This window comes from Eriocheir sinensis, chromosome 47 (assembly GCF_024679095.1).
Source record: "Eriocheir sinensis breed Jianghai 21 chromosome 47, ASM2467909v1, whole genome shotgun sequence".
NCBI classification, from domain to species: Eukaryota; Metazoa; Arthropoda; class Malacostraca; order Decapoda; family Varunidae; genus Eriocheir; species Eriocheir sinensis.
The window spans coordinates 10,393,602-10,409,729 of record NC_066555.1 but is presented as its reverse complement, the minus strand read 5'-3'; the positions used below and the strand labels follow the sequence as shown (position 1 = coordinate 10,409,729).

Genomic DNA, 16,128 nt, shown 5'->3' with positions numbered 1-16,128 from the left:
CTGTCTAACCCTGTTCTCTTTTAACACTGGTCTGTGCGACCATGAGCCAATCGGCCACCACTGTGTCTAATGGTGACCGTGTATACTCTATTGGTACCCCTGGGGGTGCTGGGCTTATAAGCCCAACGCTCAGTCTTCCCTCGTAGGGCTCCGTCCGTGGTGGGTGGGGGCGAAGGGGAGCGAACCTCCCAATATGAATATTTATGTCATCCAGTACTCACGATAGGTCTGGTCGGGGCAGGAGAGCTTCCCTGCTCGGAACACACCCACCCCCTTCTCCTGGGGACCGCCAGGGTGGTGCAGACGAGACGAGAGCTTTTCGAGCCAGGTTCGGTGGAAATCTCCGGCGGGCTCTCCGTGTGGGTGCCTAGAATGTCCAGATCTTCTCGGATGATCAGCAACTACCCTATCTATCAGCTGAGTTCAGGAGGCTAAGGGTGGACATAGTGGGGCTCTTTGAGGCAGAGACCTGGACCAGGCGTGCGCTCAGGAGTATGCAGTTACAGTCTGAAGTTGGTTTGAAGTGCTTGGTACTTTGGAGGCCCCTGGAGAGTTGTGGGATACCTGTGAACGTGAAACTTTCAGAGTCGCTGATGAGTGCATTGAAGAGCGCCCGAAATCTAGGAGTGGCGTTGCCTCGAGGGAGACGCTGGATAATATAGAGGAGAATCGTGCTGCCAGACTGGCTGGGGACGCGGAGCGATACAGGACTCTGTCAGGAAGGACTATAACTGTAAGATGTGGATGGGTACCCGAGTCGAAGGGCCGGGTACTTTGGGCAGTTGTACACGGCAGCGACCTCAAACGGACAACTCTCCGCTGACGGCTGCTTATTCACCCATAGATGAAACGGAAGTGAGAGTGACTGTAAGGAAGCTGAAGGGTGAAAAGGCAGCTAGGATCTGTAATATAATATCGCAGAGATGTTGAAAGGTGGAGCTGAATCAGTTGGTTGCATGCGGTGCTGTCTGCCGTGTGGCAGTCCGGTGTCATTCTTCTTGACCGGATAAGGGGGTTAGTTGTCCCTATCTGGAAAGGGAAAGGGGAGAGACAGGACTGCAAAAATAACCGTGGTATTACACTGCTCAATGTGCCGAGTAAGGTGCTCGCTCATCTGCTGCTGATGCGAATTCGACCTCATCTGCTCAAGTTTCAGAGACCTGAGCAATCTGTGTTTACGCCCGGCAAGACAAGAATTGACCGAGTCATAGCACTTCGCGTCCTAGTAGAACGCCGACGTGAGTTTCGACAGGGGTTGCTCCCAGTCTATGTTGTTAGTCTTTTTGTTTGCTGTTTTTTTGTGTGTTTTTGATTAAGGCGCGAACTGTTATCTCACGTCAGGTCCGGTGTACCTTTGCCTGCTTTCTCCAGTTGATAGAAGTCGTGAGACAACACAATAGCCTTTTAGTTAAGTGATGTGGGTTATGTGTTGGCCGAGCGGAGCCGTTAAGTTCATTTTGAGTTCACTTAATTTACTCTCTCTCTCTCTGGTTGATTAAACGGTTGTATTGGCTTTTTAAATATATTCACAGAATAGTTACAGTATTTTGTGGACGAGTCGTAAGTCGTACGCACACTCCGAGAAGTCCTGTGCTCTCGCCCGTCGCCCGTTCTCTTCTGCCGGCTTCTCTTGGTACAGGAGCGGCCAGCGGGTAGCATGGTTGCTGAATCAACACCGTTCCCACGGCAAGGAGCACCTCCTAAGCACAACGTAGCGTTTGTGTGTAACGTCCTGGCGCCACTGGGCCATGGCGATACGACATACATTCACACATTCACATTATGTTATAATATACACATAACATCGCTCGGTCACGGAGAAAGTCGCGACCTCGCGGCTCACCTGACCTTTAAAATCAGTGTACCTACCCATGTTACAGTCGCGCAATGTGTACTAGTTAAACGAGGGCCTATTATGGTTGCACTAAAACAAATATATACCAGTCAGGGCCCGCCTAACGATACAACATCGGAAAATGCCAATGACAATAGAAATAATCATGGAAGTAACAATAAATGGGCAAAGTACATACAGGGCGAGGTAAACAGGGCTAGAGTCGTGGACGTGTAAGCTCAGCACTATTTCGAGAAAACAAAATAATAGCTCGAATAGTTATTTACAAGATACATCCTAGAAAAATAAATTGACTAAATTGTCATTAGGATACATGGTAATGGAGCTATTTGGAATAGTAAAAAGAAAAGGAAAAATCATTGAAGAAGATTTGATACAAACTGAGTCTTCGAGTCACAATGCGTACGAACTCAGCGCGGTGGGGCAACTCTTGCCTGAAGATGGTTGTACAAAGTCAGAGCCCGCTTAACAAGGCAGAATAGGGGGATGACAATGATGATAAAAAGAACCACCGGTAAGATCAGTGATGGGTAATGTACATATGGGGCAAGGTAAACCGGTAGAGAGTCATGGACAGCTGACTCCAATTCCGAGAAATTTGAAAAGGTTAGCTCGGAAAGGCTATTTGTTACATACTTCATCCTAGAAAAGGTGAGATTCACTAAACTGTCATAGGATAGATTGGGATGGCATTAGTGGCCGCAAATCCATGATGGAGTTTCTCCGGAAAGGTCGTCAAATTGACAGAACGTAGGGAACAGGCCACCCGTACCGCCAGGTGACCTGCAACCTCTCTATAAGTTGAACCTTCAGGACAGACCACTGTCACAAACACTGGTAGTGTGAAAAATAAGTAGTGAAATCCGGAGAACCTCCTGTGGAAAAGCGATTTAGGGACGACGTGACGATAGGGGCTAGTCTCTAGAGCTTTAGAAGCATCCCACTGGGTCAGCACCACCTCGCAGATACCACCTGTCAACGGGAGGAATGCAAAGAGTGGCGCTGAGCAAAAATAGAGATTGTGATACTCTGTTTTGCAGGACCCTAGGTCCGACGTCTGGCCCGTTGCATAAAGCGAAAGATCATTACGAATTAAGACCACTGTGGCAGGTAAGTCAAGCACCATTACCGAGTTATTGACTGAGAAAGGGAAAGGTTCCAGCTGATAAACCTCAAACACATCCTTTGACTTGAAGGGAACGTGAATCACTATAGCTTCCGACGTCAGGAATGACTCCAGCAAGGGATAGTAGTGGTGTATGGCATGCATGTCAAACAAAGGTGTTAGTTGGTGGCCCTCTACTACTATTTTCAAAGCCTTTTGCAAATCCCTGACAGGAAAAAGAGAAAAGGTAACCCTACCACAATCTGCATCCACTACATTCTGTATCACCAGAGCATTAGTATGGAGGATAGAGTTGACTGCACTCTCCAAGGCAGGCAAGGTTTGTAGAACAAGTTCTATTTGGTACATATTAGCCATGCCGGTCCACAACTCATTAATGGAAGAGCCTAAGGTTCGAGAATAATAAGCAATATCCTGTACTGCATGCTCAAGTCTGGAAATGTGTAAGGAATTCATCCTAATGGCTTTGTGTTGAGTAGCAGCAAGTGAAGCCAAATGGTTATACCTATCCCGCAGTTCCTCCACATCCTCATCCATTGCGGTTCCAAACAACATGCGGGAAAGTTGCCCAATCCCATCGATCAAGCCCCGTTTAGTACGGTTAGGAAAGGAAAGGGCTGCGTAGTTCTCCAAAGCCAGGGTTAGAGTATCATTCAAGTACTTTATGCGGTCATGCATCAGACGCAGGATACCGTCTTCAGGAGCATTGCTATCCATCTGCAGCACAACCCCAGTCACTTGCTCCGTTATTGCCCTCAATGTGCGCGGTATTTCCACCAGAGCAGTAAACGGGTACTGGACCCACAGGACATCCTCGACCAGAGAAACCCGGCCCAAATGAGCAGAGAGGGCTCCCGGCTTGAGGTGCGGAGGGTCTGCAGCCAGAACGGAGCGCAGAAGGAAGTAGAAGGTGAGGGGCAACATTTCCTGAAACCAAGCAGAAAACCCTTATTGGCGAGGACGCAGGTTATGGTCGTGTGTTGGAAAGATAGACAAAGCATCGCCAGGCTGAGGCAAACAGGCGGTTCTCGCTGGTTCAACTAAAGTCGAATCGATGACCTCAGGCTGGGCGTCTGTCTTTTTGAGGCGATCACTATGCATAATTTCATATGAATTAAAAATGAGATCATAAAGCTCAAATTTGTGACCACCTAGGTGCCTAACTATCTGGCGTGGGCCCACGAATTTAGGGGACAACTTTGAATGTCTCTCTGGGACTCGAATCATAACAAAGTCACCCATTTTCAAGGAAACAGGGGCGGCACGCTTGTGTTGCTGCAAGCACATAGCCTCAGATGTTTCCTGTAGTCTCTTTCTGACTTCTCTATGAATATCTGTGAAAACCTTGAGTTGAACCTTAGAATAATCATCTACATTATATACAGGTGAATGAGAACTACTAAGCAGGTCATACTGGAGTCTCTTCTCAACCCCAAAAATTATGTAGTGGGGAGATTGTCCCGTTGACTCACAAACACGGCTGTTTAATCTTGCTGCAACATATGCTAGCCAGTCCTCCCAGGTATGCTGAAGTCCGCTAACGACCGGTCGCAAGACATCTAAAATCTTCCTATTCGCGCGCTCAACAATGCCGTTGCTGGCTGGGTGATAACGGACTGTAAAAGATTGTGTAATGGCAAACTGTTTGCATATTTCTGCTAAAAGTTGATTTCGAAACTCGGTTCCATTATCACTTAACAACACTCTAGGTGTGGAGTACTGACAAATTAGATGAGTTATTAGGGCATGAGCAATGGCCTTAGCAGATTTGTCTTTCACCGGGGCTAAAACAACGTACCGAGACAAGTGATCTACACAAACTAAGAGGTACCTAGAGCCCTGGTGGCTGGCGGGAAGCTGTAGCAAGTCAATAGAAACTACATCCCAAGACCGGGCAAGGGGCGGGTATTCTAGGATCGGCGCAGGCCTAGGCACCGTCCCTTTATGTTGGGCACACTTGACACACTTAGCCACATACGCGTCAATATCTACACGCATAGTTGGCCAAAAATAGACCGCTCGGGCCGCTGTTAGTGTGCGCTCCCTCCCCGGGTGACCAGCAATGACCGCGTCATGAACTAAGTTCAGCACCGCCGGTACATAGCACTCCGGTATCACAAACTGTGCGACAGACTCCTTTTTGCGGGGCCAGTAGCGGCACAGGACACCGTCCTGTGACAAGAAAAATTGTGAAAAAGACACAGGTAGTGGCGGGAGACTTGTTTCGTCACCCGACTCCAGAGCGTATATTACCTTATCCCAAACGTCATGGCGACGCTGGGCTACTGCTAAATCCTTTAGACTGAAATTTTGAATTTCAGTAGGCGCTTCTGCCACTGAGCCAACAGGTACGTTCCTAGACAGTGAATCCGCGACGACATTCGCGCGGCCAGGTAAATACTTAAAGGTTGGCTCAAACTCCTGGATAGTCAGGTACCACCGTACGAGGCGACCGGTGAGGTTTCTACCCTTAAAAAGCTCGGTGACTGGCGTGTGGTCCGTAAAGACAGTGATAGGATAGCCAAGGATAATATCCCTAAAATGTTTAAGAGCCCAAACAACTGCTAGGGTTTCCTGATGGGTCACTGAATAGTTCGACTCAGCCTGGTTTAAAGTACGACTTGCGTACGCAATAGCGCGATTTTTACCGCGAGCGTCCGGTTGCATCAAAACAGCACCAAGACCCAGGGCTGAGACATCTGTAAAAAGTGTAAAAGGGACGTTGAAGTCCGGGAATGCCAAGGCTGGGGGGTTGATTAACGCTGACTTCAAGTCTGTAAAACTCTTGTGTTGTGGGGCATTCCAATGAAAAGGTACCTCTTTCTTTAAAAGTTGCGTTAGAGGCGAAGCGATTTTGGCAAAACCTTGTATGAAAGGCCTATAGTAGCAGGACAACCCAAGGAAAGACCGAACGTTTTCGACAGTTTGGGGTTGCGGAAAATTCTTTATGGCCGATATTTTATCGTCCATAGTGTGGATACCATCTCCATCAACAGTGTGGCCTAAAAAGGTGATTTTCGCCTTTAAAAATTCACATTTAGTCAGCTTGGCCTTAAGGCCAGCGCCTCTGAGTTTAAGCAGAACCGCTTCTAGTTTAGCTAGGTGACTGGCGCCATTCTTGCTGCAGATGATAAAATAATCTAAATATGCATAGACTTCTTTGCTTATCATGTATGAGAACAATGTGTTGATCATCCTCTGAAAAGTAATGGGTGCGGTTTTGAGGCCGAATGACATCCTTAACCATTCAAAATGACCGCTAGGGGTACTGAAGGCTGTAATCTCTCTGGATTCAGCTGCCATCGGCACCTGCCAGTACCCACTTTAAAGGTTAAGACTACTGAAAATAGTATTCCCTTGCCCCAGGGACATTAACAAGTCACCTAAAACAGGCAGAGGGTACCTATCATCCTCAGTCACCTCATTTACTTTCCTAAAATCGATGACAGGCCTGAAACTTCCGTCCTTTTTAGGGACTAGAAACAAGGGCGAGTTCCACGGAGATCGGGAATGCTGAATAACACCCTGGTCCAACATATCTTTAACCTGTTCATCTACAACCTGCCTTTGACTGTGTGGAAGTTTTTATGCAGGAATGTACACCGGTTTGGTGTCGGGTTTAACCCTAATGTTGTGTTATGTCGTAGCAGTCGCACCTAAAGGTTCACCGGGCAGGGCAAGGACATCACGATACTGATGTAAAAACTTCAGAAGCGGGCCCTTAAGCTCGGGATAATCGACCACTTTGACTAAAGAATCGACAGATGAGGCCTGACAAGATGTATCGCCGGCGGCGGGTTGACCCACAGCGCCGACACAAGGCCGCTTTAACTCTAAAGGGTCTGGGGACACCTAACCGTCGAACGCTAAAGCGCGACCCAAAATGACTCCATTTCTGAGTTTAACTGGACCGCCAGTGGCATTAACCACTAAAGCTACGGTCCTACCACCCTCGCGCACCGTGTTAAGAGTGAAATTCTATCGCTAGCGTGTTGACACAATTAGGCCCTTCTAGGCAGATGTCACAACCTACGGTGGCGTTAGGGACTGACACGGGGACGTGCATTGCGGTTCGTTGAGGTATTTCGTGATTCCCCACGACTATCGCATTGACATTTTTCCATCCCCTGCAAACGTCAGCTGGTGTTGGCGGTTGACGGTGAAGTGAGGTGGTGCCCGCGCCATGCACCGGCACCGTGGAAAGAGTCGGCACGGCATGCACTACCGACTCAGGAGAAACACTTTCCCGACGCTTGCTGGATATTTCTTTTCTTTCCCAGGGAGAAGCGAGGCGCACAGGTTGATCCATGGCCTTGAAACATCTCCCTTGAAACCTTACTGTATTACTATCTGGAAGTTTTACCATGCGGTTAGACCTCAGGGACGACAACCCAAGAAGACCGTCAGACGGCAGGGAAAAGTTTGACGTCACGTAAAAATCCAAACGCATGACAGGGGTGTTTCGTTTCAAACTCGCTAGCAAACTCACCAACCCAAGGATGTTAAGCCTGTCGGCGGTGACACCGCAAAGGCTCAGGTCCGAGGGTCGTAGCTGGTAGCGGCCTCCCCGCGACGCGCGTTTTAAAGCTATGTATGTCCTTTCAGACAACACATTAACCGCAGCGCCGGTGTCGACCGCAAATGACGCTTGTAGCGGACCCAGCTTAACTTTAAGCGCCATAATTTCAGGCTGACTGCACGCGGCCACAACAGATTCATACAAGCTACTATTGTCAGCCTGCACTGCAGTCTCAATTTCCTCCGGCCCCCGGGTTGCTACCCTGGGTCGTTTTGGGGGGGGGCGCTCGGCTTCCCCCGACCCCTTCACGAACTTTCCTGCTTGGTCTTTCTTTAACTGTAGCACAGAGAAACACTCCTCTGTGGTGTGTTTACCAGTACCGTGGACAAAACAGAACTTGCCAGTGTGGTAGCCCGCGGCTCGACTTTTAGTCCAGCAGATAGCTGGGGGAATTGTGCCTTTTATGATACAAGCATGCAATTTAGCACACAGTTAGGGCATGCCCTATGGAAGATTTTTGGATATAGGGCCATTGTAGTTTTGTCCCATAGCAACAATGGCAGCCATTTTCCAAAATGGCCGCCACCGGTTACTATTTTTGCCAATATCTCAGGTTCTAAACCACCCAGGGCTATGATTTTGGTGGCTAATACTACATTTTCAAGGACGAGGAATCCAATGATGCTATTTACATTTGGCAGAAATGATTAGTTATCATGATGATGGGATAAAGTTCGTAAAAATACATATTATTTTAATAACTGATCGACAAATTTCGTTTTAGAGTAACCACAAGGAGTCTGGATTGGACTAGCTAACTCACTCACAATGCATCTGGCATCCAGGGATGTTTGGGATTTTCCTGCATGCATAACCACTGTAACTGTTTATATCGTGTGTGCATGCTTTCAGGCCAGGTGCCCATCATCACTGTGGACCAACCTTTGTACACAATTGCAAAACAAATCCAGTGGTGCTGGCCAGCAACACATGGCGAAGACCACTTCATTGTGATGTTCGGTGGGCTTCACATTGAAATGGCAGCACTCAAGACTCTCGGTGACCTCCTGGAGGGGAGCGGGTGGACAGGTGCACTCGTACAAGCTGGAGTTGCGACTCCTGGGACTGCAGATTCACTCCTGAAAGCTTCCCACGTGACACGCACCCGTCGTGCTCATCAAGTGACCGCCAGCAGCCTCTATCTTCTCCTGCAGAAAGCCTATGCTGAATACTCCGCTGACCTGGATGAAGGAGCCCATCCGCTGTCCCTTGAAGACTGGTGCTCCGACAGAGCTGCCGCGCATCCCCAGGCACACTTCTGGTCACTCATCCTGCAGCTAGAACTAGAGGTGATGATCTACGTGCGAGCAGTGAGAGAGGCTGACTTCTTACTCTACGTGGATGCCCTGACCAAGATCGTGCCTTGGTTCTTTGCGTTGGGGCACACCCACTATGCCAGGTGGATACCAGTCCATCTGCGTGACATGATTGCACTGAAAGATGCTCATCCCGAGGTCCATGCCCAATTTCTGAAAGGAAACTTTGTCGTGAAGAAGACGACACACAGGTTCTCTGCTATCGCCATCGACCAGGCCCACGAACAGAACAATGCCACAGTGAAAGGTGACGGTGGTGCTGTGGGCTTGACAGAGAATCCATCAGCTCTACGGCGATGGATGGTGTCAGGTCCTGAGATGGCACGTTTGATTGGAGAGTTCGAAGCCTCTACTGAGAAGAAAGGAGACAGACACCCGACACCACGAGCAGACCAGACATGCACAGATGGCTTTTGCACGAGATGTCAAAGCTCTAACTGGTGCCATAGAAGGCATGGGCAATCCTTTCTGTGAGAACAGCAGCGATCTTTTAGTACTGGACAGCAGGGACCTTGCAGATGCAGCTGTCATCGACACTGTGAACCAGATTGAGAAACTAGGCCAGGACCAGTATGAAGCCTATGTCAGTGAGCGCCTGGTCAACCAGACCAAGACCATCACAGATCCCATCAAGAGGAACAACTTGCCTCTGTTCAGTCGGCCCCCAATCCGTGAGAAGACCAGATCCCAACAACAGCTCTCATCCATGAAGAACGATTGTTCTCTCTTCTCCAGGCTGTACATCGCAGCACAAATACGTGATGGAGATCTGGACGAGTTTTTTTAGCATGAAAACCAGGCGTGTCCACCGGCACTGTCGCAACTCGGCAAGCTTAGGGCTGGCACCAAGTCGGACTTGGTGGGCTGCTTGGAAGACCTGGTTCCTGCTCAAGAGGATGCACCCAACCCAGCAGTATAGGTCAGCATCCTTGATGGGGCTGCTATTGTGAACATGCTGCAACCTGGTGCCGCAAAGACATTTGCGGACTATGCGAAGCACAGGTTTTCCCCATACATCAAGTCTCAGCTACAGCATGTAAACAGAGTGGATGTTGTGTGGGACGAATATATTCCTGAAAGTCTGAAGGCCCAAACACGCAGCAAGAGAGGGAAGGGAATTCGCAGACGCGTCGAGCCATCCAGTGCAATTCCCGGAAACTGGCAGCAGTTTCTCCGCATCGACGAGAACAAAGTGGAACTGTTCTCCTTCCTTGCGACAAGTGTGACGGCAATTGACACTGACTCAGAGAAACAGATCATCAGCACACATCATGCTGAAGTCATCTGTACTCAGCCCCGAGAAGTATCAGGTCTTGCACCGTGCACACACGAGGAGGCTGATACACGCATACTACTGCATGTAGAAGATGCTGTGAAAGAAGGCTACAGGAAGGTGTCAGTACGCACAGTTGACACGGATGTGCTTGTACTGGCAGTAACAGCAGCCCAGCGCCTCAACATCGATGAACTGTGGGTTGCCTTTGGTGTTGGGAAAAGCTTCCGGCATTTGGCAGCTCACGAGATGGCGAGGTCACTCGGTCCAGATAAATGCATCGCCTTACCAATGTTCCACGCCTTTACTGGTTGTGACAATGTGTCATTTTTTGGTGGACGGGGCAAAAAGACGGCTTGGGATACGTGGAAGGCCTTTGATGATGTCACACCAGCCTTCTGCACCTTGGCTGCCACCCCAGATTCTGTAGATGACTCGATGAAGCCTCTGGAGCGATTTGTGGTGCTGCTCTATGACCGCACTAGTAGCCAGGACTCGGTCAACCAGGCACGCAAGCAGTTGTTCACCCAGAAGGGTAGAACCATTGATGGAATCCCCCCAACACAAGCGGCTCTAATCCAGCACACAAAGAGAGCTGTCTACCAAGCCGGGTACTGCTGGGCACAGATGATGGTTGCAGCCCCTAAACTCCCATCACCAGGTGACTGGGGGTGGAACAAGAAGGACACAGGTGGATGGGACGTTTGCTGGACCACTCTGCCAGAAGCGATCAAGGCCTGCCATGAGCTCCTACGCTGTGGATGCAAAAAAGGATGCAGAAGACAGTGCAAATGTGTTAAGGCAGCACTGCAGTGCACTGCCCTTTGCCACTGTGGTGGATTATGTTCACACAACTGACATTCTGATTCACTGAAATACTTCAATGGATGTATTACATGTAGAAGACATTGAACAAACCAGCACCTAACCTCACTAAATTGCCTGTATTTGCTTGTATGGCTATAAGAAGTAAAATTTGCCATGTGTAAATAGTTCCATTGGATTCCACGACCTTGAAAATATAGTATTTGCCACCAAACCCAAGGTCCTAGGTTGTTTAGAACCTGAAATATTGGCGAAAATAGTAACCGATGGCGGCCTTTTTTCAAAATGGCCGCCATCGCTGTTACAGGACAAAACTGCGATGGCCCTACATCCAGAAATTTTCATTATGCCATGTCCTAACTGTGTGCCAAATTTCTTGCTTGTATCATAGAAGGCACAATTCCCTCAAATATTTGCCATATCTGCCGGACTATTTTTGAAGCGGCCGGGGTCTTCTGAGAAGCAAATTTGCCTGACATCGGCGAGCCTCCCTTCTCCCTATTAGCCATGCGATCCCGCTGACGTTTTACACAATAGTCAACCGTATGACCGTCGCGCTGACAGTACGAACAGTGGCGCTTAGGCTTTTCGGTGGTGGACGCCACCACTGATGAGGACGCGCTAACATTAGCGGCCTTCTGGTCGACAGAGGCCACAGCGGGGACTGGCGCTCCGCTCCGTCTTTCTCCTCAATCTTAGTTTTTATTTTAAGTATGAAGTCGTGCAACTTGTCAGCGGGGCCGTAGGCTAGGGATAAAGAACTTTTTCGAAACTGGCCCTTGATGACAGCCATGTATACAAAAAATTTAAAAAAATGGAGAACATTTGATAGAGACATATTCTCTCCCTCTGTCCAGCCACCAGCTTTCAAATATGAGCCCAAATCAGTAGACAACCGAAAGGTGTCTACTTGTCCGGCTAAAAGCCCTTTACTCTCCACAGCTGAAATCAATTTGGTCACAGCTGCGGTTCCATGAACGCGCTGGTGTACATAAGAGCTGATGCTTCAGTTCCCGGCTTTAATCTAGATCTAATGAAAGAGATTTTATCACCCGGTTCTGACACAAATGAGTTGTTCATAACATCCTCGCATTGCAGGATGAAGTCTCTCGCACTGTAATCCGGTTCATTGCCTGCGAAAGCTCTGACTGATGCCGTAGTCGGCAGAAGTTTAATAGTGTTAGTAGCCATTGTGGATTCTTGGTTAGTCAAGATATTACCTTTGTTATCATGCGGGAGAGAAGAAGGAGGAGGAGGAGGAGGGGGAAGAACTCTGTCATGAGTTGACCCGCTCCTTAGGACACGGGAATTGACATCCTCGGCGGGCGCTTCCGAATCCTGCATCAACTTCTGGAACTCCTTGGCCAAAATTTCTATCTCTTTATCAGGCTGACCTGCCATTTAAAAAAAAGGCATAAGGAAAATAAGGCTTCATGAGGAAAAATATGGGAAAAGGAAAAAGTATCACCGCTAAGTGTGTGCTCACTCGCCTCAGATGCTTCCAAAACGCATTAAAAAGATGGAAAAGAACAATGAGTGAATACTTAGCATGATAAAAACACACAAGAAAGTAGAACATAAAATGAATGACTATACTCAAAATGCAAACAATGTTCACAATTCAGGAAAAATATTAAACATCCCTCTACACCTGAATAAAATTCAACAGCCTAAGGGAAACTAGATACGGCTCCACACGGAGACACACAAAGCACGTAAAAAAAAAAAAAATCACCTGAAATGTCATCAACAAGTGGTGTATTAATATAAGTAGTGTTGTGTCAGCTACATGCATGTGAAGATGGTGCCCGTGGCACTCCTTCGTCCACGGCTGGCTCGCCCTCGTCCTTGGCTGGCTGTCCCCGCGTCCTTGGAGCGGCCAGAGAGACCGCCGGCAGTGCCCGGCAGCGGTGAGGAAGGGGCGGAGGAGCGACCACGCTCCACCAAGATCTCCACCAAGGCGAAGGTAAGCGCCCACCCACGAATGACTGTGTCGTAGGCAGACAAGTGGGCGTCCCAGAATTGGGAAGCACTATCCCGACAGTGGGCGATGTGGGCGCGCGGGGCGCGTCGGGGCGGGGCGCGCGAGGTGTGGCGGGGCGGGGCGCGCGGGGCGGTGTGGTGGAGTGTGCTGACTCGACTCGGACGGGCCAAGGGGGAATGGCGTTGCTTGTGTCAGCTTTCCTGCACACTTTCCTGTCTGCCCCTTGACGACACTTGCCACCGTTAAGTGTTAGGAGAGAGAGAGAGATAACATACATAGAACACTTCGGAGAAGGTCCGGAAGCCGCTGTTCACCACTTTTGTTAGCCTTTTTGTTAGCTGTTTTTTGTGTGTTTTTGATTAAGGCGCGAACTGTTATCTCACGTCAGGTCCGGTGTACCGTTGCCTGCTTTCTCCAGTTGATAGAAGTCGTGAGACAACACAATAGCCTTTTAGTTAAGTGATGTGGGTTATGTGTTGGCCGAGCGGAGTCGTTAAGTTCATTTTGAGTTCACTTAATTTACTCTCTCTCTCTCTCTGGTTGATTAAATGGTTGTATTGGCTTTTTAAATATATTCACAGAATAGTTACAGTATTTTGTGGACGAGTCGTAAGTCGTACGCACACTCCGAGAAGTCCTGTGCTCTCGCCCGCCGCCCGCTCTCTTCTGCCGGCTTCTCTTGGTACAGGAGCGGCCAGCGGGTAGCATGCTTGCTGAATCAACACCGTTCCCACGGCAAGGAGCACCTCCTAAGCACAACGTAGCGTCTGTGTGTAACGTCCTGGCGCCACTGGGCCATGGCGATACGACATACATTCACACATTCATATTATGTTATAATATACACATTACATCTCAAGCAGGCTTTTGACTTGGACACTTGGTGCATCGTGAGGCACTCTCTGATACTCTACGGATCCGTGGGATTCCTGCAAGAATCATTGACCTGATGACTGACCTTTACTCTGGAACTGAGAGTGCTATGACGTGAGGGACAGGCGTTTCCGGCTTCTTCCTTATTAATTCAGTAGTGAGGCAGGGGTGCGTTCTTGTTTCATATTTTTTCAACACTTGCATGGACTGGGTTTTAGGTATTAGGTATTAGTTGCTGATCAAAGTCGTTGCAGAGCATCTGTTGGGAACATCAGGGTCACTGATCTTGTATTTGCTGACGATGCTCTACCCCTCGCGGAATCGCTGGAGGTCCTGGTGATGGCTCTCGAAGTGCTGCATGAGAAGGTTAAGCCTCTGGGACTGAAGGCCTCCCGGGCCAAAACAAAGGTCCAGTCGTTTAGAGGCTTGCTGGATGACAGTTCAGTCTGTCCATGCAAGTGGTGATGATGTCGATGTCACCAAAAAGCTTCATATACCTTGGTAGCATAGTGCATAGCAATGGTGGGTTTCACTAGGAAGTCACTCGACGGATTGGGCTGGCCCACGGTGTTATGGACTCGCTCATTACGAGTATATGGCGTTATCGATATCCGTGGTGACGGAGAAAGATTCGAAACTTTAAGTTACTAGTGATCCCTGCCTCACTGTATGGCTGTGAGACATGGACACTGAATAGTGACTCGGAGGGGCGTGTCGATGTCTTTGGTACCAAGTGCCTTCGCAGGATCATGAGGTATCACTGGGATGACTTTGTGTCGACTACTCATGAAAGTGACTACTCACGAAAGTGAATCGAGGCCTGTTACCAGCTTAGTCCGTGAACGCCAACTCCGGCTGCATGGGCACGTGTCAGGCATCCCGTACGTCGATCCTGTTCACAGGGTTCTTTTTGTACGAGACAACCCTGAGTGGAAGAGATCAATGTCCACGTCAATTGCCCACGTAACTCATGACTGGGGCAAGTCAGCCGATCCTCCCGGGAGGAACTTGGAATGGACTGTTCAGCTGCACGGGAGCTTGCTCGGGAGAGCTACCGGGAGTATGGCCGGCAAGTGAGTGAAGCAACGCGCCTTCGGGCATATGCTCCCCATTAGTTAGTAATAAAGTAGCGATAAGATAATAAATGAATAAATGAAAGCATAAATGAAAGATCAAAATACTTTTGACAAACCACAAATATAAGCCAAATAAATAAAAAAGAAAACCCTTTGAAACGAGAGAGAAATACAGGAATGATGGGAAATGTTTAAGAAGAAATATAATGCAACTGAGAGAGGATTTTAGAAAAACTGGAATAGAAAAGAACATTCACTAAGAGGGGAATAAAATCATTGTAATGAGGCAGAAATATACGAGAAAGGACTGAGAGAAAGAAATATGTAGGGGCGAGAAAAATATAGGAAAAGAAAAATATCAGTACTGAGGAAAAGAAGAAAAAAAAAGAATGATACGAGAAGAAAATAAGATGGATGAAAGGGAAATAAATAAAAACGAATAAAAAGAAAAGGATAGAAGGTGTAAAAAAGAAACGAGAAGATAAAAAAAAACGGAAACAAAGCAACGAATCCAAGGGAATGGGAGGGAATGTAAGGGAGGATGAAAGAAAAGAAACAAGAAGAAATGGAAGGAAAGGGAACATGTGGAGGAAAAAACGAAGGAGCAAAAACGACCACCGTAATCCAAATAGAGAAGGGAAGAATAATGATCGCATACACGCAGTAAAGGCCTTTATGGCTACAGGAATGGCGCCGCGGAGGACAGAGATGTGATACGAATAAGGAATAGTGTCTTCCCTTCCATATTTCTTGCCACTCCTTCCTTTCTCCTTCACTTCCCTCATCTCTCCTCTGCTCGCACCACCCACACATCTTTCTCCTACGCATATTTTATCCACTTCAATAGGCCTATACACTTTTCTTCACTACTTATCACACTATTTACTTCATGCTTCTTGCTTCACCAATTTGCAATCTCCGATGCCTTAGAAACAATACGTCTGCCCTCTCTCCATCTTCTCTCTATTTTTTGCTCATATATTTTCTCCTCTTTTTTTTTTTTTTTAAACATCATTTACACCATTTTTCTCCTTACATCCACACCACCTAATCTCTCTCCCCTACATTTATTTTTTTACTGTGGAGTCATCCAAGAGGCCTCTCAAGAGAGCCGACCGGCGCGACTGGCAGCAATTAAATAAATAAATAAATAAACAAATAAATTATATATATATATATATATATATATATATATATATATATATATATATATATATATAT

The 16,128-nt window shown here is 47.9% G+C and overlaps 1 protein-coding gene across 2 annotated transcripts; it reads right to left on the bottom strand.

Moving 5' to 3' along the window:
- Positions 1-1,514: 1,514 nt before the first annotated feature.
- Positions 1,515-13,779, bottom strand: LOC126981375 (uncharacterized). 2 transcript variants are annotated; one of them, XM_050832400.1, is made up of 3 exons: positions 12,710-13,779; positions 12,195-12,368; positions 1,515-3,908 (listed from the first exon to the last, which is right to left on the bottom strand). In XM_050832400.1, exons 2-3 carry the CDS (start codon positions 12,252-12,254, stop codon positions 2,517-2,519), a joined length of 1,452 nt encoding a protein of 483 aa, XP_050688357.1. In that variant the 5' UTR covers positions 12,255-12,368; positions 12,710-13,779; the 3' UTR covers positions 1,515-2,516. The 2 variants fall into 2 exon arrangements, with proteins under 2 accessions (XP_050688357.1, XP_050688356.1); XM_050832399.1 differs by lacking the exon at positions 12,710-13,779 and having other exon boundaries at positions 12,195-12,690.
- Positions 13,780-16,128: the final 2,349 nt, after the last annotated feature.

What these genes read in the sequence shown, in the direction of transcription:
- LOC126981375 (XM_050832400.1), bottom strand. Translation starts at nt 12,254, where the DNA reads ATGACAGAGTTCTTCCCCCTCCTCCTCCTCCTCCTTCTTCTCTCCCGC. An exon ending in TCTCCCGCATGATAACAAAG is followed by an intron (nt 3,909 to 12,194) that starts GTAATATCTTGA and finishes GCTTGGTTTCAG; the next exon opens with GAAATGTTGCCCCTCACCTT.